Source organism: Paroedura picta, chromosome 9, assembly GCF_049243985.1.
Source record: "Paroedura picta isolate Pp20150507F chromosome 9, Ppicta_v3.0, whole genome shotgun sequence".
NCBI classification, from domain to species: Eukaryota; Metazoa; Chordata; class Lepidosauria; order Squamata; family Gekkonidae; genus Paroedura; species Paroedura picta.
The window spans coordinates 84,264,120-84,290,575 of record NC_135377.1 but is presented as its reverse complement, the minus strand read 5'-3'; the positions used below and the strand labels follow the sequence as shown (position 1 = coordinate 84,290,575).

At 48.0% G+C, this 26,456-nt stretch overlaps 1 protein-coding gene and 1 long non-coding RNA gene across 4 annotated transcripts; one reads left to right on the top strand and one right to left on the bottom strand.

Annotated features, from left to right (window-relative positions):
* The first annotated feature begins 14,211 nt into the window (after positions 1-14,211).
* On the top strand, positions 14,212-17,938 carry LOC143845229 (uncharacterized). 3 transcript variants are annotated; one of them, XM_077353454.1, is made up of 3 exons: positions 14,212-16,827; positions 17,007-17,090; positions 17,370-17,938. In XM_077353454.1, exon 1 carries the CDS (start codon positions 15,562-15,564, stop codon positions 16,189-16,191), a length of 630 nt encoding a protein of 209 aa, XP_077209569.1. In that variant the 5' UTR covers positions 14,212-15,561; the 3' UTR covers positions 16,192-16,827; positions 17,007-17,090; positions 17,370-17,938. The 3 variants fall into 3 exon arrangements, with proteins under 3 accessions (XP_077209569.1, XP_077209568.1, XP_077209567.1); XM_077353453.1 differs by having other exon boundaries at positions 17,007-17,938; XM_077353452.1 differs by having other exon boundaries at positions 14,212-17,090.
* Positions 17,939-18,300: 362 nt separating this feature from the next.
* Positions 18,301-19,859, bottom strand: LOC143845230 (uncharacterized). Its single transcript, XR_013234327.1, has 3 exons — positions 18,829-19,859; positions 18,590-18,709; positions 18,301-18,458 (listed from the first exon to the last, which is right to left on the bottom strand). It is a non-coding gene; the product is annotated as an uncharacterized LOC143845230 (long non-coding RNA).
* Positions 19,860-26,456: the final 6,597 nt, after the last annotated feature.

The following is a 26,456-nucleotide window of genomic DNA, read 5'->3' as shown; positions in this document are numbered from 1 at the left end:
GTAATTCTCACAACAAACCTGTAAGGACAATATTATTATAATATAGTGGGAGGGGGGAGAGAGAGAGTGAGAATAAGAGTGCTGGAGGTGAAATTCAGACCAGGGACCCCTGATTTGTACCTCAGTTGCCGATTTTGTACAATAAAGAAGAAGAAGAAGAGTTGGTTCTTCTATGCCGCTTTTCCCTAACCGAAGGAGGCTCAAAGTGGCTTACAGTCACCTTCCCTTTCCTCTCCCCACAACAGACCCTCTGTGAGATGGGTGAGGCTGAGAGAGTCCTGATATCACTGCTCGGTCAAAATAGTCTTATGAGTGCCGTGGCGAGCCCAAGGTCACCCAGCTAGTTGCATGTGGGGGAGTGCAGAATTGAACCCGGCATGCCAGATTAGAAGTCCACACCCCTAACCACTACACCAAGCTGGCTCTCCAACTAACACCCCCTTCTCTAACGTGAGTTGTCCAGGTTTCTTCTGGATCCAAACTCTTGAGCCCTCTTTCACAAGCAATATAGGAACACCTGCAGAATGGTGAGATCCCAAGAAGCTGTGAGCAGCATGAAGATGATGTCAACGTGCGACGCCAAGGAAGGGGCAAAGCTGATTGGATCAAGATGAGTCCATTAGCCCTAGCCACTGTGTAGGGTCCAGGAGAAGGCTCTCCTATGCCATCCTGGCAATACATGGCCATTGCCTGCCTTTTAATAGCAGGGCATGCCAATAGCACCCCATGGTCCAAGTCCAAATCTGTGACGCAACATTGGTCATGTTGCCAAGTGGTGTTTGGCAGGGTGGTGGAATCAGCGGAGATGTCACCCCAAGTCCCCCTCCCACTGGTACCCCCAAACCACTATGACTGTTTCTCTGAAAGGGGATTGCTTAGGAGGAAGTCTCAAGGGTCATCAAGCATGCCTTTGTTTGCAAGGTTCCTCATACAGCCATGGATAGGCTTCTGGAAGCCTGGATCAGGCAGGGCTACATTAACACTCCTGGTGACCCAAATGATGTACAAGCATGCCACTTGGGTCCAATTATATCCTCAGATCATTGGCCTGATCTTTGGTTCTATGGGACCTTAAAAGACCACAGAGCCCTCACAAAATGGTGGTGTAAACCTGCCCTGGACTCTCTGGGAAGGGCAGTATAGAAATGCAGTAAATAAATAAATAAACCCTTGTGACTGACCTCCTCAGACAACTTGGGACTCTTTTCAGGCTTACCTGCCACCTTTCCTGCTTCCTTTGATCCTGTCCACTATCACCCAAAGTACTTCATTTCTATAAAAGATGAAATGAGTAGGCTCTTTGTCAATTGTCCCCATTGGCAGGCTAGAAGTCAGCATGATGTAGTGGTTAAGTGTAGTGGTTAAGTGGTTAAGTAGAGGTTAAGTGATGTGGTTAAGTGGTTAAGTGTGGTGGCTTCTAATCTGGCGAGCTGGATTTGATTCCCTGCTCCTCCACTTGCAGCCAGCTGGGTGGCCTTGGGCTAGTCACAGCCCGGATAGTGCTGTTCTGACTGAGCAGTCCTGTTAGAGCTCTCTCAGTCCCACCTACCTCACAGGGTGTTTATTGTAGATAGAGGAAGGGAAGGCAATTATAACCCTCTTGGAGACTCCTTTGAGCAGTGAGAAGTGGAGTATAAAAAAACAACTCTTCTTCTTCTTCTTTCAAAGATCTCTTGGCTCTCAGATGCTTCCCAAACCCTGTCTGGAAATGCAACAGGAGGAAACGGGGAGTGTCATCAATGTCGGGGATGACAGGGAAAACAGCATCTCTGGCCAAATGGGTGCAAATGGTGGACTTGCTCTAAAGCAAAGAAATTTTGGATTCAAATACATGCAGGGGATCAGGGGGCAACAATCTGGCTTTGAGGCAAAGTCTCTGTGGTAGAATTAGCTTCTAACCATAGAGTTTCATCTAAAAAAAAACAGAGTGTAGCCTCCCCCCCCCCCCACATGCTTATGTTGCTTCTGTTTCATGTAGGTATGCCATATTCAATTTTCAGCATTCTTTCCTTTGGGGAGGGTTAATGGGAGGGAGATGTGGCCTAAAAACAGGGGGCCCAAACCTTGACTTCACAACCGTGTTGTTGTGAAGTTTAAAATGGAGGAGGTGAGAACAACAGAAGTCGTTCGGGAGCCCCACAGGGGAGAAAAGCAGATAAATGATGAAGGAATTTATATATGTCCCAAACAGCCTTTGATCAAGCACTGATTTTATTAACTCACTTAGAATTTGTTTGCCGAAAGGCAACTAATAAATTCAAAGATGCATAAAGCAATAAACCAACGAAACCTCTTCAAGGAAGGAATAGGGCAAAAACCACTGTTGATAGAATTGTGCCTTCGCCCTTTGTAAGTTTTGCATACTTATTATTCTCATCAATATCTCAATCATTTAAATTGTCCTTGATGGTTTTCTGGGCCACTGCTTGAATTTTTTTCCCCCAGCTCTGTTTTCTGTACATGCCTCTGTGACTGCGTAGAGTCCTAACTCTCTCCTGAGGCATGGACGGGGGGGGGGGGTATTGGATTTGGGGGGTGCGGTGGGACTTCTTGCTGCCAAGTTATTTTTCTATGGGGTGGAATTGAGTAGAATTTTTAATTTTTAATCTGTGGAGTTTTTATCCTAACCCACCGCGAGACAGCTTTGCTGATAGTGGCTGGGAATAAATCCAATAACAATAACAACAACAACAATAATAGAGATAGCCCAGGATTGTTCAACTACCTTTATTGCATGAGCCGAACAGAGCTGAATTCTTCGCATGTCTCTCCCCTGATTCACCCTTTCGACAAGATGAGAGCATGTCCCCCTCGTTGCGCCTGCTTACTATCCCATAAAGACAGTGCTGCAGACTGGAATCCACAATTCTACTCCCGCTTCAGACCATGCCAGAGCTACATCAAGACTCTGAAATACTACGGTCTCCTAATGTGATAGGGCAGGGGTAGTCAAACTGCGGCCCTCCAGATGTCCGTGGACTACAATTCCCAGGAGCCCCCTGCCAGCATTCGCTGGCAGGGGCTCCTGGGAATTGTAGTCCACGGACATCTGGTGGGCCGCAGTTTCACTACCCCTGTTATAGGGTATCATTCCCAATCGCACTGCATGCGCTCAGAATGTTTGGACCTCCAGTCCAATCTGGCAGACGGAAGGGGGAGCTCTGTTGGAAGGATTAATGATCCAGAGATTACAGCTCTTGGGTGCATCTTATGACAAGAATTCTCAAACAATTCAGGCTCTTTCAGCTGGGCCGTGTGCTACATTCCCATGAGGGTCAACATGACAGTATATGGTCATAACAAATTTTAAAAATTTAAATAAAAAATTAACTCCCACCCATTTGGGAAACCCTTCCAGGGCTGTGAAGAAACCCCAAGAAACCCCAAGGCTCTGAAGAAACCCCAGGGTTTCACGAAACCCTGCTTGAGAAAGCTCGCCCTATAAAATCATGAAAACCATTTCTATGACAAGCTGTCCTTTCAACTCTGTTTTGGATCTCTGTCCCTTTAATCTTTGCCTTCTCTACTTTTGAATTCCTTTTCTTTTCTTTCTCTTTACTATTCAGCCCCCCTCCCCCGATATTTTTTTTCTTGTGCTGGGATACTGTGAACTCCTATCTAGAAAGAAGACCAGGCCACAGGCTGGTAGCCCTGAACGGTGTGGAATTTAGGCAGCACGGCTCAGCGAACTCGGGAGGATTTGGAAGCAAAACTTGGCTTTTCCTCGCAATATGACTATCAGCCATTAAGCTGCTAATTTTTATTTTTAGTTGATTTGTCGGAAACGCGTCGCATGGTTCGTCTCACAGCTAGTCGTGCATTATGTGCTGATACGTCTCTGTTATTTGCCTTGAGCATTTATTATTCTGAATCATTTCAAACTTACGGGCCAAGCTCGTCACGTTTGCCTTGAGCATTGAGTTTCATTGACGGTTTGTCGTATCGGTCTCTGGCTTTCATCCACAGGGTGAATTGGCTTCCGCTGCACTCTTGAGCCCGTGACTTCTTACTGGAGAAGCAGTCCCAACGGAGGCAATAAAGATCTCTGGTTTACAAAGAGGGATGAGATAGGTACCCTCCGAAAACTTTGGCCAGCAGAGATATTCTAAGAGTAGCCATCTGAACAGCATTGGCCCAGAAGTGGAATATAAAGACTCATTTGATGATGCTTCCTGCCTCTCCCAAGGACCATACCTTGGTCACCTGGTAGAGGAAGGATCTGGCACATGACCATACTTAGAGTTGCTAGGTCCACGCAGTGCTCTTAAAGGAAGCGCCATAACTCTACAAAACGGAGGCACTTCCCTGGGGAGAACCTGAAACAGCAAGTCATCCAGCGTGGTGCAGGGGTTAAGAGCAGCAGCTTCTAATCTGGAGAACCATGTTTGATTCCCCACTCCTCCTCCATGTGCACCCAGGTGGAAATCAGTACTCTGGAGCCAGGATTCCAAATGGCCATAGGAGGTTGAACGGGCCTTGAGACAACTGCCAACCAACAAGACCCCTGCCATTGACATCATACCTGTGTAACTGCTGAGATGTTTACCAATCAAAACTATGGCAGCATAGAGACAGAAAATCTGGGAAACTAATTACTGGCCAGAGGAGTGGAACGAGCTATCTTCATCCCACTTCCCAAAAAGAGTGACTCAAAAAACATCCAATTACCCCACAATAACCCTTACTTCTCATGCTAGTAAGACCCTGCTCAAAATCATATAAGAACCATTGAAAGAGAATGACCAGATGTTCAAGCTGGCTTTCAACAAGGGAGTGGCACTTGCGATGATATAGTATAGTGATCCCCAACTTGTGGGCCGCGAACCACATGTGATCCATCGACTAATTGGAGATGGGCCGCAAAGGACGCCTTCTACCCTCCCCCCCCCCAGGCCCTTTACAACACACTTTGGGTGTCATTGTCTCCCATCACTCCCAGATGGGACTATCTCGTTGCAGAGAAACAAGCTCAGGGTTCCCATTGATTTGTCATTGTCATGAGTTAAAATAGTGAATATTTTCATGAGTGAAAATAAAATGTTCCTTATGTTAATTGTTGTGGCGTGTCTGTATCTTATTTTGAAGGGATGTTTAAACATTACCATAGCGACCAGAGAGCGTTAGGGCAGTGGTTGAGAGTAGAGGAGTAAACTACCCCCCCACCACCACCAGGCCTCAGTAAAATTGTCAAGCGTTGAGTGGTCCCCGGTGATAAAAAGGTTGGGGACCACTGATATAGCAAACCTGCACTGGATTTTGGAAAAGTCATGGGAATATCAGAAGGATGTCTACATCTGCTTTATTTGGTACTGATCCCTGTAGTCTGGAGATGAGCTGTAACTCCAGGGGCTCCCCAGGTCTCACCTGGAAGCTGGCATCCCTGAACTTCAGTAGGATACAGTGCTATAGGGTCCAGTCTCCAAAGCATTCATTTTCTCCAGAGAAACTAATCTCTGTAGTCTGGAGATGAACTGTAATTCCAGAGGTTTGCCAGCTCCCTCCTGGAGGTTGGCATCTCTATCAAACAGTGTTCAAGGAAGAAGTACCCAGATAGGCTTGATCCATCCTCACAAAACCTCACCCTTCTTAGGCTTATCTCAATAGCCATAAGAGCTTGAAACTTTCTTTTCGACTAAACAAAAAGGCCAAGTGCTTTAGGATGCCGAATATTGCATGGTTAGATTCCAAATTCCATTCTTCTATGCCGTCACCCTTTTGCTAACCTGAGTTTCCCACTAACGAGTCTCCCTTTACTAAACAGTTACTCGGAGTCCCTTTTTTTCTTTTCTTTCTGGCCTAAGCTGCTGTCCACACCAGCACATGTACCACATAAGTACAACAGACTTTTGTCGGTTGATATTAGAGGCGTTGGGATTTCTCTCCCCCCCCCCCGTTTCTCTCATTATCCTTTATATTATTACTTCCCACTGATCTGGCCACACTGCCTTCAGTCTTAATAGTTTCATCACTAATTTAACCAAAGACAGAGCAATTTGTTCCGTGTGCCTCTCTATTCTAGTCTTTTTCTGAAGAGGCGCACTTTGAAGTTCGGGGGAACGCGATTCAGGAAGAAAAGGCAGAGGAAGGCTCTGCATTAGCCGTAAAAATCTCTGTGCATTAACCTTGCATATTTCATAAAATGAGTTGCGGCTGATTAAACAAGCCAACCACCATCTACTGTCATAAAACCTGATTCCCTCCTCACTCTGTTTGCAGTAAACAAGATGCCTTCTCATAGCTACAAATCAAAACAACAAAATTATTCTCTCTCTCTCTCTCTCTCTCTGTTGCTTTACATGGAACAGATGCCATGTCTGCACTTCCTAAAACCAGTCACAGGCATGGAATTCGCAAACTAAACCAGAGTTTCTCAACCTATTTGCCATTGAGAAACCCCTAAAATATTCTTCAAGCTTCGAGAACCCCCCAGAAGTGATGCAATTGTGCAGAATATGGTTGGGAAGCACAACGATGTACATGCTCACCACCTCCAGGCACATCAGGGGCAACTTGGGGGGGGGGGGCAAGTCGACATGCCCATATATGGTGATATCACTTGATAAATGTTTGTATTGGTTTGTTCTATGGGACCCACCTTCAATCCCACGAATGAATGAATGAATGAATGAATGAATGAATGAATGAATGAATGAAGTGGAATGATGTAAAGTTGTTACATTGTGTGAATACATTATGTTACCTGCCCTGAGCCTTTGGGGAATGGTGGGTTAAAAATGCATTGTTGTTGTCCTTGTTGTTGTTGTTGTGGCGGTGGTGATGATGATGATGATTATGATGATGATGATTTGTAGGTCTATGGCCTGGGAGACATGGGTTATTGTGCTGGGCCAGGCTTTCTCAACCAGGATTTCGTGGAACCTTGGAGCTTCTTGATGGCCCTGGAAGGGTTTCCCAAATGGGTGGGAGTTAATTAATTTGGTCAATGATCGGCTCAGTCACAGAGTGTGAAGAGAAGGGGCTCCAGGTGGGTGTGCACACAGCTATGTTTCTCAACCGGCACTAGCCAATCAATCACCACCATGGCCAAGTTTCACTTGTTTCAGACTGAAGTACACTGAAAGCCTACAGGAGTTGTCGTCCCCCCCCCCCGAATGATCCCAAGCACAAAGGGTAAGAAAATGCATAAGTCTGGAAGACACCTCCACCACCCTTGAAATGAGATGTCTGTCTTCACCCTGAGATTGACAAATGGCCACTATCGCTCACTGAGGGATGAGAAATTTGATTCTCATATCAAAAGTGAAAAGAAAAGGTCACTTTTTCTTTTCACACCCATCAAAAATTACACGTCTGCCTGATCACTTTGTTCCTTGGCTGGCAGCAAGTCTTTTGCAATCAGGTTCAGAGCGTTGATATCTCAGTTCAAAACCGCTGAGATATAAGAGGAATTTCGAGGCTGCGAAACACCTTAATTACTTTGGGTTGGAGGCATTAGATCTGCTGACATGGTGCTTTCCAACATCTTACGCCTTTCGCTCATAAAAGTCAATTTTGAGATGCAGACAATTCCGGTTTTCACAAAAAGAGAGGCAGAGAAATTGCAGGGAAATAGAGGCGTATTCATAGACGCGGAGCTCTCCTGCTGTGAAGTAAGCATCAGGGGAGTTTGGGCTCTGGAAAAAGAAACCTATGCAATGTACCCTTGAAACCTAACAATCAGACTACTGATAAAAGTTATCAGGCATTTGTGTCTCTGTGTGTGTATACACACACACACATACATACATCAGCTGAGGCTACTGTTGTATGCACAGTTACTTGGAAGTAACTTTGACTGGACTTAATGGGATTTATTCCTGGACCAAATACTGAGTAGCCCCTTCCTGACACTGATTTTGGTGTTGTACCAAAATCTATTCAATACTCCAGTTTCCTGTCCCAGCACAAGACCAATTTATTTTCCTACTTTTAGATCAAGATGGAAACACATCTATAGCTGCGGCCTGTGGGGGGAAAACTGCAATGGAAGTAACATTGTGTTCCCTCCTAGGCTCCTCCCCCGCCCCCAAGCAGAACAGGAACCAGTTGTGGGACCCCTTGGAGCTGTTCTAGCCAAGTGACCATTATGTTACGGTTTGCACAAAACAGCTGAGTGGCAGGGAGCACTTCCCAACCACTCAGCTGTTTTCACTGCTTTCATGGGGAACAGAAAGGAGGGGCTTAAAGGGACTCATACTTGTGTATGATTTGCTGACCATCCCTTGATACATTTCCTTAAAAGGACATAAATAAAGCCACGATTGAGTCATGGTTAGAGTACGATCTTGGAGAGCAGAGTTCAAATCCCTTCTATGAGCCAAACAAGATGTGATCGCATTCCCAAGTCCACTACAGGGACTCTTCCACCATTTGAGGGATGAAACCTCCTCTGTTTATTAAAGCAGTCCTCTATTTATCTGCCTGCCTGTCATTTTCAAGCACCTACCAGAGGGTAGGACTCTTGAGGAAAAGGGGGGGCAGGAGCACCTCCCCCCATGCTGAGGCCCCAATCGGGATCAGGCCTTTTGTGAACAGAGGAAATTTCATGCTAAAATGGTGAAGATGACCCTGTAGGGGAATCGGGGATGCTATCATGTCTAATTTGGGTCTGTCGTAAAAGCTCACTGGGACCGTTTCAGCCTTTGTATTTAAGCCAAAGCTACTCCACAGAGTTGTTGTTAAGAAGAGCTGATTTTATACCACACTTTTCACTACTTTAAGGCATCTCGAAGAGGCTTACAATCTTCCCTCCTTCCTTTCCCCACAAGAGGCACCTTGTGAGGCAGGCAGGGCTGAGGGAATCCTAGCAGAACTGTTGCAAATGGCCCAAGCTCACCCAGCTGGCTGCATGTGGAGGAGAAGGGGGGAATCAAACCCAGCTCTCCAAATTAGAGGCCGCTGCTCTTTAACCACCACACTACATTGGCTCTTACTTCCCTTCCTGAGAACAGGCACCTTACAAGGCAGGTGGGACTGAGAGAGTTCCGACAGGACTGCTGTGACTCGCCCAAGATCATCCAGCAGGGCTTCATCCAGAAAAGGAGGAGGGAATCCAACCTGATTCTTGTGAGTAGAGGCCACCACCCTTCACCACAATAACATGCTGGCTCTCTAAGTTGAAATGGATCATGAAGTAGGATAGAGGAGAACAGTTACAAGTTGCTTTGAGTTCCTGTTGGGGCATAAAGCCAAGTATTAAAATCTTAATATATAATTAAGCAATGTTGTTGTTGTTAGGTGCAAAGTCGTGTCCGACCCATCGCGACCCCATGGACAATGATCCTCCAGGCCTTCCTGTCCTCTACCATTCCCCAGAGTCCATTTAAGTTTGCACCTACTGCTTCAGTGATTCCATCCAGCCATCTCATTCTCTGTCGTCCCCTTCTTCTTTTGCCCTCGATCGCTCCCAGCATTAGGCTCTTCTCCATGGAGTCCTTCCTTCTCATGAGGTGGCCAAAGTATTTGAGTTTCATCTTCAGGATCTGGACTTCTAAGGAGCAGTTCGGGCTGATCTCCTCTAGGACTGACCGGTTTGTTCGCCTTGCAGTCCAAGGGACTCGCAAGAGTCTTCTCCAGCACCAGAGTTCAAATTAAGCAATAAATAACTGTAAAAGACAAATGAGAGTATTCGAGATATTTCTTCCTTGCACACAGTGAAAGGAAATCCTCGTGAGAAGCCAATTTAATTCTCTTGTCATCTGAAAGACAAGATGTGGTGCCGTCCCTCATTGATTGTCATGAAGAGCTTGGACAAAGAAGATCCTTTCTCATAGCAAAACAGAACTGTGAACCCATACTTCAGAGGCCAGAAAAAAGAAGACATGAGTGAGACAGCAAGGGCAAAGAACTGTTCCTTTCCAGTCCAAGCAAGGAAACCTCAAATGGGTTCAGTCAAGCATGATGTCAGTTTGTCCGTGTCCCAGCTACAAAGAGTACATTACAGTTGTCAAACATGAATTGACGCTTTCCTCCCTTCTGAGGAACAGATCATCAGTGAGAAAGATCACTCTCAGGCACAGGGTTATATTTGTGTTGCTTTTCAGCACGGGAGCTAAAATAGACTCAAGCACTGAGGCATAATCCTGGACACCAGCCTTGCTTAATGTTTTTACTGTTGAGAATCCCCTGAAACATTCTTCAGGCTTCAAGAAGTGGTGCGATAGTGCAGAATATGATTGGGAAGCATAGCACTAGACAAGCTCACCTGGGGCTCCTCCCCACCCCCTCCAGGCCCATCAGTGGGCATTTTGGGGAGGGGGGTTGGTTGATATATGGTCATATCACTCAATAAATGGGTAACAAATTTTTAAATACATATTTCCCATTTGGGAAATCCTTCCAGGGCCATCAAGAAACCCAAGGATTTCATGAAAACCTAGTGGAGAAAGCCTGCTATAAACCCCTACCTGTGAACAAGCCTTCCATTGGGCTTCTGGGCAAAGATGCAAATAGGGTGGCCATAGCCCCTGGGAGGGCAAGGGTCCCCCATTACGAGACCCTGCCCTACTAGTAGAAAGAGAAAAGCCCAAGTCACATTGTTGGTATCACACCAGAAGTGATGTCATCATGCCAGTGACTTCTGGGTGACATTATTATACTTGGGCAAAAACTCTGGGCTTTTCCGCACATTGGGCATTGCAGCGTGAAGCCTGCTGCATTGCAAAGTGGAAGAAATAATTGTGACTCACTGGCACTCCACACCTCTTCAGCTGCCTCGCATGTTTCTGGCTGCTTCTCCTGCTTTAGTCTTGTTGCGCTTTGGCCTGCCTACCAGTGTCAATCACTTTGGCCAGCCAATCCCCTCCTGGCATGGCTGATTGACAGATGAATTTCTGGCAATCGCTCTTTTTATAAAAAAAAATACTTATTCATTTAAATGCCTTTCCACATATTCAAAGAGGCACAGACAATCACTGCCAAGGCGTGTGTCCCCCTATTCGTTGCTCCAGATGGTTCTCCATTTTTTAAAAGCACTTCCTGTCCCCTGGAAGAAGGGAGAGGGAGGCAGGTGCAACGGCAGCACATTAGAGGTGGAGGCAGCGCTTCCTCGCCTCCATACCTTTCTTTTGCTGGTGGCCAGCTGGTTGTCCACTGAGGGAAAGGGCTATTAGTTTGGTGAATCCACTTTATGCAATTCCCCAACTAGCGCTTTAAAATGGCGGATGTAGCGAGCGGGAGGTTGGCAACGACATACAGAGCGGCCGGAATATAGCGTCTTCACAAAGTAAGCATTTCACTATATTTATCACGTGCAGAAAAGCCTTCTATGTTAGAATCCAGCTTTACCACAGAGTTCCCCCCAAATACCAGAGTATAACCCAGAAGATGTAACATGATGTCACATCCTTTTAAAATTATTTCAGATGTCACTTCCTGTGCAGCACCAGCAGCATTTATCTTTCACCTGGTTAGTGCCCTCCATCCCCCACCCTAGCTGCAAAAATATCAGACAGTAAATATCGTCTCTCCAAATAAATGCCCGGTAAATCACATATGGCCTAGTAACAAATCAGGTCAGGAAACCACTTGGATGTAGTGGAAGACAAATATTCTTTTAATCCATCTCGATCGTCCGACTTTCTTGCAAAGGCCGCTGCTGGAAATTACATCTAAAGTCGATGCAGCACTTCATTTTGAAGCTGTATCCTTTTGACAGGTCCTTTTTGATACCGCTAACCTGCTTTGGTCTTCAGAAGTCCGCTGACACCGCCTTGGATTTTGTTTTGGGGGACGCTCTTGACTGCTGTGAAGAAGCTTGTTTCGAAAGGGAATGAAAGCTGTGTACTAGTGCAGTGGCTCGTTCTATTGAAGGGAAATGGGAATCGTGCTCCCCTTTAAAAAGTCATCTTAACACAAAGGACAAACAATGAAGGCTGCTCCATTTACAGGGGAGCATCGGACGAAAATGCTACCTGTTATGAAAAAGGTGCGGACATTCAGATGAACAAAGTGTCCAAGGTCACCTCCAGATGTACCTCCCAAGATGTAATGTCTGCAGTTTTTCTCCTGAGTCCACAAGACTGAAAGAATGTTCTCAGTACAGTTCTCAGGCTGTCTTGGCAGCCACACTCCCAGGCCTGGAGGTTACAACACAACACAAAGCTTCTTCACCACAGGCTCAAAGGCTACTCTCAGAAGTCTCCTGCAAGTGGCTCCACATCCTGTGGCAGCCAGTTTACAGTTGAATCCATTTCCTATGGCAGCCATCTTATGGCTGCTTTCACCAACCTGGGCCAGAATTTCAAAGATGCTACAGGTTCACAGAGGTTGGGGATCCTGGGTCTAGATCACTTGCCTTTATTAAAAGGCAAGTAGGGTACTTGAAAGGACCTGCAGGGGGCATTTTGTTACCCCAAGTATCCCCTTCCTCCACTGTTTCCTCTTGCCCTCCCCCAGCAGCTCCTGTAGCCTCACCCCTTTGATTGCTTTGATCTCACCTTCCTACCCTCCAACCCCTCCCTCCCCCAACTTTTAGTGACTTCCAAGTTTTCAGTTGTCCTTCCTTCCCTAATCTGGTAGCCTCACCACAGGAGTAGTTGGGTCAACTTGCAAAAGTTGCATGCATACCCCTGGGCAAGTTGCATGGGTTGCAAGTGACTGCTGGCTGCTCCTTGCTTCAGCAAAGCACATGGATCTGCTTTTCCTTAAGAAAGAAGAAGTAGGCAGGAGTCCAACTTAAACAAAGGATTCCCCAAAGCATGTGCATGAGGTTTTTCCACTGCAACCTCACTAGTGACCATTAGGTGTCACTAGTGAGCACACTGGTACAGCTTAGCTGCTTTAACAGCTTAACAAATGCCCTTCAGGACTGATGTCACCAAACTCCTTGCTGATTGCAATTCCAACAGAAGCAAAATCCCTAAATGGCCCCATCCATTTCCTTAAAAAAACATTTAAGTGCCAGAAAAAGTTTCAGGAAGTGCCAAGACATCATGTTGAGGACCCCTGCTTTAATGCTGCTGTTGGATGCCACTCCACCTTGAGTTATGAGCTTCCCTTCAGCCATCAGCTAGCCTGGTTTAGGCACAGGTCAAACAGGTAGCTGGCCAGGCATTTTTCCATCTCCGCCAGGCTCGGCTACTAGTGCCCTATCTGTCCTCTGAACACTTGGCCACAGTGATCCATGCGATGGTCACCTCCAGATTAGATTTCTGTAACTCGCTCTACACTGGCCTGCCTTTGGGCTTGATCCGGAAACTGCAACTGGTCCAAAATGCGGCTGCTAGGGTCCTCACGGCTACACCTTGGGGGGCACATATCCAGCCAGTGCTGAGGCAGCTGCATTGGCTACCAATTATCTTCCTGATCAGGTTCAAGGTTTTGGTTTTGACCTTCAAGGCCATCCATGGTCTGGGCCCAGTGTATATGAGGGACCGCCTATCGCCCTACGCAGGGCCTTATGCTCTGTGGAGGCTAACCTATTGGTCATTCCCGGTCCCAAGGAAGCTCGTCTGGCCTCGACCTGGGCCAGGGCCTTTTCGGTCCTGGCCCCAACCTGGTGGAATGAGCTCCCAGAAGACCTGTGGGCCCTGCGGGAATTGTCATCATTCCGCAGGGCCTGCAAGACGGAGTTCTTCCGCCAGGCTTTCGGTTGAGGCCGGGCAGCAAGAAGATCTAGCTCCCCTCACAAATGTGACGGTTGCCTCTGTCATCTGCCCCCTCCCTTTCCCTTCTTAGTGGGTGTGGAATTTGGTTAGCTATATTGAATTTTGCCGCCATTCTTGTCTTAACTTTTGTATTAATTGTATTATGTTTTATTGTGCTTTTATTGTTTTAGGGGGTTTGGTTTTTTATGTGACCCGCCTCGAGCCTCCGGGGGGAGGCGGGATATAAATTTAATAATAATAACAACAACAACAACAACAACAACAACAATAATAATAATAATAATAATAATAATAATAATAATAATAATAATAATAATAAAGAGTGAGGGCAAGCAAAACACGGCGATGCTATCCAAAACCCAGACTAGCTAATACAGTTCCTAATTAATCCAAACGTCAAAATTAACTAGCAGAATTATTTGGAAATCTCACGATCTGTCCTTCACTCTGTCATTTGGCTGGATGGCTTTGACATCTTAATAGTGACCTGGAGAGGGAGGAAGTGACTCAGCAAATATAGTACTGAGAAGACTACTGACCCATCAGCTGAGCCGCACACATTTGGCTGCCAAAGAATTTTGCTGATCAGTTTGGGGCATTTCCCACGGCTTAAAAATAGCACAATGGTTGCTGATTGAAAACGCTACTAATTTGCCATAACGCACGACGTCGTAAACAATCTGCAACAATCCTGAAACCGACCCGCAAAAAGCGCTTCGTTGTAGCGCTTCTAGGGGAATCCAGAAAACTGGATTCACCCTCCGGATAGCGATACACTCCTGCAACCAATCTGCAACAGTAGCGCTAAAGACCTGTGCGTTACCATTGTTGCGGGTTCTTCAAAGTCCCTCCTCCCGAGCCTGTCCTCCAAACTTCCGGCGAACTGTTCGCCATTTTTTTTTTCTCCGAGCGAGCGGGGATCTACGAGGCAACGGGACAGCGACTGGCTTTCAAGCACGATCACTTTCGGAAATTCTGCCCGGACACCACAAGAGTTTTTCACAAGCACAGTGGCACACACCGTCACGTTCCCAAAATTTGCCCAAAGCTTAAAACCCCGTCTACCATCGGCCAGTCCTAGCGGAGTCAACGTACAGGGAGCATTTTAAAAAATTTTCCTCTGAGCGTGCCAACGAACATTCGCCGTTCGCAGTCTCCTGCTTAGCTTAGAGGGGTTCAATAGACATGATTCGTGGTGATTTCATGAGGGGCGGCTTATGTGTAGTGGGTCTTTGTGTGGTTCCCAGTGCGTGCTTGTGCTTGGGTGCGGACAACCCCTTCCATTGGCGGCTAGACCTCCGGCAAGCGGAGTTGCCGTCCCCCGTTCATTTTAAAAAATTTTCCTCTGAGCGTGCCAACGAACGGTCGCCGCTCGCAGTCTCCTGCTTAGCTTACAGGGGTTCAATAGACATGATTCGAGGTGATATCATGAGGGGCGGCTTATGTGTAGTGGGTCTTTGTGTGGTTCCCGGTGCGTGCTTGTGCTTGGGTGCGGACAACCCCTTCCATTGGCGGCTAGACCTCCGGCAAGCGGAGTCGCCGTCCCCCGTTCATTTTAAAAAACATTCCTCTGAGCGTGCCAACGAACGTACGCCAGTTACATGTCATGTTTGGTTGATTTATGCTGTGGCTGGTGAATATTATTGGGGAACTGCCGAGTACTGCCGCACTTGCTCTCGGTTGAACACCGGCATGCGTTTGTGTAATGGCGGACATTTTCCTAAAATGGCTCCCGCTGCATGTTCAAACTGCTCTTCTCGCGTGTAAACGAATACGCGCATGCGTTAAGTCAAACAACAAGGGCGCCAATCTGGCCATTAGGAGCAGATCCTGTTCCCGCGCGAGGAGTTTTGAACGTGACATGTGACCTGATGTGGCCAATGTGCGTGTCCCCTGCTGCCCTCCACCAATCAGGAGCCGGCTAGTCCCTTTGTCTTTGTGTGCGGGAAGGTATATGATCCGTTGCACCCTGCACCTCCCACCACCATTTTGCTCAGCTACTAGCAAAAGCAACATGGAATCGTCTTCTCAAGCCTCGTCCGTCCCTGCAACCGGCCGTGGCCCAACTTGGAGGGACGCGGAGATCAGGGACCTGATCGGGATTTTCTCGGAGGAGAAAATCCAGGACGCGTTCCAGTCCTCCCACAGGAATAGGGAGGTTTTTGAACAAGTGGCTATTAAGATGCGCGCCCTGGGCCACAACAGGACCGGCCTTGAATGCCGGTCGAAGACGAAGACAATGAGGGCAGAGTACATGAGAGCCGTGAACCATAACAAGGGTTCCGGCAACGAAAAGGTGACCTGCCCCTACTTCGAGGAGCAGCGCCAGCTGTACGGGGACGGGGAAGGATCCGGCAGGCCGAAGCGCGTCGGCCGGAGCCTTAAGGTGGTTCGGAAGCCGGCTGCCCCGGTCGAGGAACCACCCGCTGAGGAGGATCCCGGCGAGGGAACCTCCTCCAGCTTTCGCCCTCCACCCCCCGTCCAGCAACGAGCCGCGGAATCGGTAACGCTGGACCTGATCGCCATCGTTCCTGGGGAGCCAGAGGAGGCTCCTGAGCAAACGCCCCTTGCCTCCGGTAAGTGATTTTCTTTTTATTTTATATTTCCTTTTAAGCAAATGTGTGTTCTGACGTTTGGGCATCGTTTTCTCGTGTGTTCGTTGCAACGCATAATACGGTAGGCTGTGGAGAGCTTGCTGTGGTTACTATTTGAAACGGTTTTAATTTTATAATTTTATAATTTAATTTTTAAAAGATTTTAAAAGAAGGTAGGCTGTGGAGTGCTTGCTGTGGTTACTATTTGAAACGGTTTTAATTTTATAATTTTATAATTTAATTTTTAAAAGATTTTAAAAGAAGGTAGGCTGTGGAGTGCTTGCTGTGGTTACTATTTGAAACGGTTTTAATTTTATAATTTAATTTTAATTTTTAAAAGATTTATTAAGATGGTTGGCTGTGGAGTGCTTGATGTGGTTAGTATTTGAAACGGTCATGTTTCACCAACAGCCCCAAAATATTTGCAGCATGCCTCGCCCATAGGCCTTCTGCAGTACTTTGGCTCACAACTTTGGGAGCTTGCTTTGTGGTTCATGGTGTATGCTTGCTCGTTTTTCACTATTTTCTGCTCTTGTCCACAGAGACACAGTTGCCAGGGACGGGGCCCCTAGAGTCTCCAGCAGCACCTGACGTGGATAGTGATTCGGGGGCATCAACTAACATTGGTAGGTATTAGTAAAAATAGGGGGGGGGGCTGTTTTAACTGCTTTGTGCTTTTCTGTTTGTGCAGGGCAGCAGCACTGCTAAGAGAAAGAAGAGAGTCCCTCTGCGTTGCTGGTGTAGGCTTTGAAGCTGGCTTTGCCACCCTTTGGTCCTAGATCTGTTTTTTTTCCTTTTTTTGCAGATTTCATACCCGGAACACAGGAGGAGGAACAGCCTAGGGTGCTTGGACCTCCTGCCCGGCGCAGGCGGATACAGATTCAAGATGGTGAGCGTGCATGACCTGTTCCTTTCGAGCCATAGCTGCAGGACAATGTCGCTAGGCACTAACCATGTGCTCCCTTTTAATTGTTGAGAGTCCTGCTGTGCAAGTAGGCAAAAGTAAAAGCACACCATGGGCAAACAAACAATAGCCATGTGCTCGCCGGGGATTGTTTAAATTCTTGGCAGGAAAACACGGGGACAAAAAAGAACACCATGTCCACCATGGTGTGTTTTGACTTTTTGGATGTTACTAACAGTTTTGTTTCTCATTTTTTGCCAACAGAGGTTCTTTCAGATGAGGAGGAGGAACCACCCCTGGCTCCAGGCAGCCCACCACCTAGAGGTGCGCTCCCAGCAGAGGAGAGGCTTACGAGGGAACGCGGCAGGCTGAGGCGCGTCTCCGTCTTGACAAGCGTGGGAGAGAGGCTCCTTGAGCACTGCTATGAGGAGTCACGGCGTGCCGCGGCCGCTGACCAAGCCATGCTCACACTCATTGCCCAGGAGGGGAGAAAATTGAGGGCAGTCCTTAGAGAGACAAACCAAATCCTACGCGAAGGCGTGGAGGAGGTGCGTCTGATAAGGAGACTCATGGAGAGGGCTGTAGCGGTCATGGAAAGGGCCTACCCTCCACAAATCGCCCCCCCACCACCACCCACACCAACACCACCACTTCCAGCACCCACCCCACCGACTCCCTCTCAGAATGCCTCCACCCAAACAAGAAGGAGGACTATTCTCGGAAAGAGAAAAATAAAACCAGCAGACAAGTACTCCCCCTCCTAGTTTTGCCCACTTTTTCTATTTCATGTTATCTGTGTTTTGTTGTTTGTTGAATAAAGTTTATATTTTTGACTCTGTCTCTGTGTACCCTACTGTAGAATCTGCAAGGCTGAAAGCGGCCTCTCTAGTGATTGTGTATATTGTGGTTCTGCTGTGTGGGTTGGAGGTTGGAGGGGTGTTAGTTCAAGGAGTTTTAGGAGTGTGGTGTGGGGTTAAATATGTGCGAGTTTAAGAAGTCACACTGGAGTCTTGTTATAAAATTTGCAATAACATTTTATTTTAAAAAACATTTTAACAGGGGAAAAACATTAGGGAATGAAACTTGGAGCCCCACCAGCACCACCACCCCCCACCCCCCTGGAAAACCAATTTTTTTTAACAAAAGTATACATTTAACAGGGGAAAAACATTGGGGAATGAAACTTGGAGCCCCCCCCCCCCAACCCCTACCCCAAAACACAAACAGGAAACAAAACTCAGGTCCCACCGCTCCCCTCCCCAGCCCCTTCCATCGCCCTAACTCTCCTGCACAGCCGTCCCACGGTCCCCCTAACTTTGCGCCGGAAGAGCTCTTCGTCCTCCTTCTTCTTAACTGTGGGGAGGGAGAAAAAGTACACATTAGTACCACACATATTTTCAAATTTCTTTAGTTTACATGCATACACTTTTAAGTGGCCTTAGCCACAGTGTGAGAAGAGTTGGGCAGTGGGGAACATAACCTACGCTCTTCCGCCTCCCTCTGTTGCCTGTGCTGCTCAATCTCCCCTTTCAGCTCCGCCACTTGAGCCTCCAGGGAAGTAACTCTGGCCTCCATGGCACGCAGCCTTGCCTCCACAGTTTCAGCTATAGAAATCAAACAAAGAATTTGATCACACTCCAAAAGGAAGCATCACATCAGGCTCCCATATGGCTCCGTGTGGGTACACACACATGGGTCTCCCTCACAGACATAAAACTCTCACCTGCAGCCTGTCCCGAGGTGGAAGGTCCCTCTTCCTCCCCCTCCTCACGCTCAGGTGCTGTTGCCAGCTTGGATGGTGATTGTGTGGCTGGGCAAAGAAAAAGACAAATCATAATTAAAAGCACACAAAACAGAGATGAAACACAGCTGGTGGACACACCACAGTTAGAGTCTAAGCGCATAACCAAAGTGGTTCTACAGTACTGGCTGGCTAAGTCTGAGGGGGTTGACAGCATCTAAATACTTTCTCGAATTTCATTGGGGACAGTAGGGGAAAGAGGCAGCTAGTCATTCCATGCATGTTTAAGGGCAAAACACAACGAGGGCAGCACTCACCCATATGCCTCCTCATGTCCAGGGGGGGCTTCCCAGCCTTCTCCCATATTTTCACCATCTGGTCGTGGAAGACCGTCCTCCCACTTGGCTGCGGGATCCCCCCCCACTGTTCCAGACTGTTTAGGAAGTCCAGCTTAAGGCGCTTGAATTTTGTCCGGACCTGCTCCCAGGTCCGGACATAGCCCCTCTCCCTCAGCTTTGAAGCCAACACCAGGTAGGCACCCTTGGTGTGGCAATGGGTGCTGGCCATTAGGCGGCCAACACTTTTTGATTGTAGCACCAGCTCCAGAAGTGCCTCAGCCTCGGCGCGCTGCCAGAAGGAGCCCTTCCGTGGCTTCGGCATCTTCGGAATGACGGTTAGGGAACGAACGTGCGTTGCTCCGATCGACCACCCCGTTTTTTAAATGTATCAAAGCTGCCCACCAATAAAATTATTCCTTGGAACATGAGTGGATTGATCCTCCGGTTTGACAGGGGTCGCCAATACTTCCTGGCTACCCGCCTCCCCGAACTTTCCCCATTCAGCGCTTCCGTATTGTGTTTGTCAATTTCAGTGGGGAGTTAGCATTTAGGGCTGTCAAAGTGCTTTTGGACCAGAGAATCCCCGTTTTTTTGCTGGCAAAGTACACAAACCGCACAAGACAAGGTTAAACAAAGAACACAAAACTTTATTCAACAACAGAGTAGGAAAAACAATTAAACACGCCTCCTGTTTCTGTAGATGTGGGTGGCTATGGCGTCCCGAACCTTGCACCCCTCAGCATATATCCTTTTTCTCCTTGCTTCAGGGATGTCCTGTGTATCCTGAAGGACTACAGGTTCAGGTTCGTCCTCAGGGAAGGGGATGTTATGTCCCTTGTCCTCGCATATGTTGTGCAAAATCACACATGCGATTATCAGCGGAGTCACATTGTCAATATGTACATGGAGTCGTGACATTAAACAACGGAACCGTGACTTCAAACGTCCAAAGGCACGCTCCACTACATTCCTTGCCCGGGAGTGACTGAGGTTGTAGTGGCTCTGCACGTCCGTCCTTGGCCGCTTGTAGGGAGTCATGAGCCAGCGTCGTAATGGGTAGGCTCCGTCCCCGAGGACCAACGCCGGCACACGCACGCCCTCAATGGTGGCGGTGGGGTTTCCTGGAACAAAGACCCCTTCGTCCATGGCTTTCCTGAGGTTGGATTCCCTGAAAACAAGGGCATCATGCCTCCTGCCACTCCACCCCACCTCGGCATCGATAAACCGGCCGGAGAAGTCCACTGTTCCTTGCAGGAGAACAGAGCAAAAGTCCTTCCTGTTCCCGTACTCTTTTATGCTTCCCCCGGGGGCACGGATAGGGATGTGGCTTCCATCGACGGCCGCAAAACAATGCGGGAATCCAAGCCTGGCAAACCCGTCCATACTCTGGAATAAGGGAAAGAAAAGAATATAAGCCATGGCATGTCAGCGTGGGGTGTATCGCGTCTTCGTTGCTGACCTGTCAAACAAGAAAAAAAATTTAAAGGGCAAAGGGGATGGAATGACACTCACCGCTCCAAGCCGGTCTCCGAGGCACACGACTTTGCTGAACAATTCCGCCTCCATGGCGAGGCAGAACTCCTTAAGGATATCGCCAACCGTAGTGACTCCGAGTCCGAATTGCTGGGCTACTGTCCGGAAGTACTGAGGGGTGGCCAAGTACCACAATGCGGCAGCCACCCTTTTTTCAACTGGAACGGGGCGCCGCATGCCAGTGACTTGCCTCTCCATGCGTCCACGTAGAGCCTCCACGAGTTCAAAAAATGTCCCCCTCGACATCCTGAAGTTGGCAATCCAGTGGTCATCATCCCAGCGAGTCCACACAAAATTCTCCCACCAGTCAGAGGATCGTTCGTCCACCCAGAACCGGGGGGGGAACCGGACCTCTGCCAGAGCTTGCCAGCGTTTCTTGGCCGCCATGGTTACCCTTACAGAACGTCTTCTGCTGCTGGTCAGCGTTCCGGCCACCCGTTCTCGGTACTCCGCGATAGCATACGTCCGACGCGACAAGGCGGTATTCATGCGCTGGACCACCGCGAGCATGTAAGCCAGCAATTGAAAAATAAGCCTCTCCATTGCAACGTTGACCTGTGCTGCGGGCAGTAGGCTACGCAAACAAAAGAGTGAGGCCGACCGCGTGTCTGCCCAGGTGCATATAAGCAGGTAACCTGTGGGCGTGTACTGTGGGCGGGGATTAACCAATCAAACATGTCAATGCATCTGGTTCCTAGAAAACAATAGAAAACACGTTCCAAGGGCGCCAATGATCGGACGATAACGCGTTGCTACGGGGTTTCCTGGGTTTTTTAAAAAAAAAGGGAACCCCGACAAGTTCGGCTTCAGGGTCGAGGTCAAAGGTGTGCCTGCAGTTTGATTGACGGGCACGGGAGGCCAGAAGCGCTAAAAAGGGACCTCCTTTGTAGCGATAAGACGGAGAACCGGAAGCCTGTGGGTTACGAAAGTGGCGAGAAGTGAAAGTGCCAAATTCCGCAAAAACCGCAGCTGTGCGTTACGGGCACGGCTAGTTACATTTCGCTACTTGAAGTAGCGCTTTCACAAACGGCAACCAAATAGCAACTTTGAGCTCTGTGCGAAATGGCCCTTTGTCTTACCAAAGTGCTTCTCCCCATCCACAATGCAGGTTTAACTGTTCGTAGGGAGAGATAACTAGGGAGCAGGAGTGAGATGTGTGTATCACTGTACGCTAGGGTTGCCATGCTCCAGGGGGTGGCTGGAGATCTCCAGGGATTCTGACAGATCTCCAGGGGAAAGAGAGGAAATGGGCACATCAGTAAGTGGACTCTGTGGCATTATACCCCGTTGAAGTCCCTCCCTTGTCCACACACCGGCCTCCTCAGGCTTCACTTCCAAAATCCCTAGATATTTCCGCACCCAATGCTGGCAACCGTACTGTATTCCCATGCAAAAGCAGCTCAGTTTTGGGCAGGAAGGGTGGTATTAGCCCTCCCTTGTGCCACTGCAGTCCCAGGATTTGCAGTCTGTGAAAAGCCAAAATGTCTATTTAAAGTCTTGTGGAGCTACACAAAGCCCATCCTTTCCCCTCTAGGAGAAAGAAGTGACAAACTTTCCGCATGTGACAGTATTATCGAGCCAGCAGAGGAGACAGGTCGGAGCGCTACGAGTTTCCTCCTGCTCTCACGCGGTCCTCCTAGGCCAGAGATGGCCTCGTGATGACTGAGATGCTCTTTGTTCTCCCGCTGCCAGGCGGCCTGTTTCCTGGGATTGCCAAACGTCTCTGTCTGTGCTCGCTCTGCAAGGCGGAATTTTAATTGGCTCGAAAAGGGGGCTGCTTTCCTCTGTTCGTCTGGAATTTGGCAGGAAGAATCCCTAGGGAGAAGAGGTACGATCCCTGGCAATTTCCCCCCGCATTGTGTGTGTGGTGGGAAGGAGAGATACGGGCAGAAAAGTGCTTCCCCATTGCAACCAGTGGAAAGGAAGGCAAACGGAAGAGCTAAAATGAGCAGTTTTCTTCACGAATGGGATGAAAGCAAACCAATGTTTTTAAAAGGGAGCTCCCCCACCCCCCGTCCATTAAAGTATATTTCCCTAACATGGAAACCACTGCATCAACCACTTTTCCCTGTTTCCTCATGCTCCGTTTGGGCTGGATCCGTGCATGACTGGACATTGTGCCTGCACTGCGTTACAGAAATGGTTTGCGACTGGATTTGCATCTCTCCACAAGAAAATGAAGGAGCGATAGTTTTCACTATCTGGAGTTGTCTCACAGTGGCTTCTGATCACCTTCCCTTCCTCTCCCCACACCCTAGGAGGTAGGTGAAGCTGAGAGAGCTCTGAAAAAAACTGATCTGTGAGAACAGTTGTAACAGGACTGTGACTAGCTCAAGGTCACCCAGCTGGCTGCATGTGGATGACTGGGGAATTACACCCGGCTCTCCAGAGTAAAGGCTGCTGCTCTTAGTCACTACAGCATGCTGGCTCAAGGAAGGAAGGAAGGAAGGAAGGAAGCAAGGAAGGAAGCAAGGAAGGAAGGAAGCTTAAAAACAGACAGAAAGGCAGGCAGGCAGGCAGGCAGGCGGAAGGAAGGAAGGAAGGAAGGAAGGAAGGAAGGAAGGAAGGAAGGAAGGAAGGAAGCAAGGAAGGAAGCAAGGAAGGAAGCAAGGAAGGAAGGAAGCTTAAAAACAGACAGAAAGGCAGGCAGGCAGGCAGGCAGGCGGAAGGAAGGAAGGAAGGAAGGAAGGAAGGAAGGAAGGAAGGAAGGAAGGAAGGTTAAAAACAGACAGAAAGGCAGGCAGGCAGGCAGGCAGAAGGGAGGGAGGGAGGGAGGGAGGGAGGGAGGGAGGGAGGGAGGGAAGGAAGGAAGGAAGGAGGGAGGGAGGGAGGGAGGGAGGGAGGGAGGGAGGGAAGGAAGGAAGGAAGGAAGGAAGGAAGGAAGGAAGGAAGGAAGGAAGGAAGGAAGGAAGGAAGAAGGAAGGAAGGAAGGAAGGAGTGTTGGTTTTTATACCCTGCTTTTCATTACCAGAAGTCATCTCAAAGCAGCTGACAATTACCTTCTCTTCCTCTCCCCACAACAGACACCTTGTGAAGTAGGTGGGGCTGAGAGAGCTTTGAAAGAACTGAACTATGAGAACAGTTCTAACATGACTGTGACTAAACCAAGGGCAGCCAGCTGGCTGCATGAGGAGGAGCACAGAACCAAACCCAGCTCTCCAGATGGCTGGGCTCAGCCAAGGAAGTCACAACCTTCAGTTTGCAAGACCCAAGTGAGGCTGTCAAAGGTAGGAAGGTGTTTCATAAGGTCACTAGAGATTGGAAGTGACAGAATACACAGATACTACAATCCACTGTATCCACCTATGCAATCAAATAGTCTACAGCAGGGGTGGCCAAATTGTGGCTCTCCAGATGTCCATGGACTACAGTTACCATGAGCCACTGCCAGAATGACCAATTGGCAAGGACTCATGGTGATTGTAGTCCATGGGCATCTGGAGAACCATGGTTTGGCCATATCTTGTTCATTGCCCTGAATCTGCTCCATCAGAAAGGGTGGTTTATAAATCTAAAGAAATAAAAATAAATAAATATAATAAAATGCCATAGAAGTTGTCTTCCAAAGCAGAAGCAGCCATTTTGTCTACGTGAACTGATGTCTGTCTTCCAGGAGATCTTCATCAACCACCTGGAGGATCAGAAGAAAATATTATTATTTATTAAATTTGTATGACTGCCGCTCTCGAAGAACCGACTCGTGGTGGTTTACAATATTTCAAGTACAAACCAATACATTAAAACCATTAAAATTCCCCATTAAAACCCCCATAAAACAATAACTCACTTGCCAAGATGGCAATATTATAAATGTTCCCGTGCAGGCTACTGAATGGGAAGACAGGCAGATGGATAATTAAGCATAGGATAGATCAATCTGGGAATCCAAGCCAGTCTAATACTAGATAGTACAATCCTAATACTAAATAGTAGAATTCAGATCATCCACGGTACAATAAAGCATCAAATCCTAAATAATAAATTTTGTCCGCCTTCTTTATTTCAAACTGTAAGTGAAGGAGTGTCCAAGCTCTGGACCGTACTATTTTCTTCTGAACTTAGATTGATCCGGTGGGATTTCCCTTAACGGCCCTCACAGTTAAACACACTTGTGTTTTTCAGCCTCTGGATGGATCACTCTTATAGTTTGCATCCTGATGAATCATTGAGCCATGCTTCGGACACAAACGGCATGTTCCAGGTCCAGAACTAGAGAGCATCCCAATGCTATCCTAAGCAGAGTTACACCTTTTATGTCGATCGAAGCAAAAGGACTTAAAAAGCTGCCGCTCAGTTCAGCATTGCCCTGCTCGAAGGTGAACAACAAGCATCAAATCATAAGACTGAGTCAGCCACTTCCAAATGTCTCTTTTTGCCCAACCAAGACTGGGAAAGCACCTTTTGCGCTAACCTATTCTCCTTCGTGGTGGAACGAATGTCACGTTTCCGCATTCTGCTCAGGAGTGTGTCGAATTCATTTCCCCCGCTTAGCGAGATTTGCCCCGAGTCATTTCCTATTTGCTCTCGTTCTGTGAGCGGAGCCAGATTCTCTGCGAGGAGTCGGTTTGGTTCCAGTGATTATCTCCACTGAATGAGCAGGCCTGGACCCCTGATCCCCGCACTCGGCATCGAGAAAACACGGCCGGCTCGTGCTGGGAATATAGCTTAACTGTACACGAATAAGCGCTCTGCAAGAAGGAAGCCGGGCAAACAAAGGCAGACGAGGCCGCAACGAAATCACGCCAATTCAAAGCAAGCAATCAACTAGGAAAGGAAAGGAAAGGCATACCGTTTACAATAAATGGCTGGCGGTAAATAATCTTCCCAGCTGGCCTCTTCAAGAGTTAACAACCAGGCGCCCTCCCTTTCGGCTGCTTTCATTTGCCCTTCCTTTGAAGATCATTAGCCCTGGGATTATAAAGCAGGGGCTGGATTAAGGAGAATTTAAGGCCTTCTTCTCTGCTCTCGGTCAAGCAATTTGGATCACCCACCCCGGTTCCTCTGCCAGGCCCTTAATTATATTCCATTAAAGTCCCCACCGTGGGGCTGATGGCCTATGAAACCTTCGCGCTTCGCCTGCTAGAGACCATTCATACCCAAAACTGCTACTGTCGCTGGGATGAAAATAGAACCTTTGCTCTCAGCTACGGCAATTGGGGGTGGAGGGAACCCGATTATTTTTCAACAGCCATTTGTTCCAATGCGCACTCCGGCGCAGTATCAGCATGCGCTTACGCCCCACACAAATCAAAACCGGAGTTGGAACAGGCGCTGGCCTTGCTAAGTTTTAAAAAACAAAACTGAAATATTCACCTCCTACAGCATCCCTCCCCTCCTAGAACAGATTGATCTGCTCTTGCAACAGCTCAGGTCTATTATAGACCCTTCTTAATAGAAAGGTGCTTAATTTACTGCAACGCAGGGATAATTATAGCTGCAAACAATATGAGAGGCCGGCAGGCTGATAAATATGTGAGGGGGCTAATTGGGGACGTCGTGAAGGGAGGGGGGACACGGGAGACGGGACAGTGTCATGGTCATCGCCCAAGATCTTCTGCTGGAATTGTTACGTCATTAATTAGATCTTTTCCGAGGCCACTGAGGGAGAACTCTTGTTTCGCACGGTGCTTTCCTTCTGAAAAGGAAATCAGCAAGATCGATAACACCTTCTTTTTTCAGGTGCTTTGAAAAAAAGGTAGTGTGGGTGGGATTATTGTTTTTTTAAAAAACCTTTTGGGG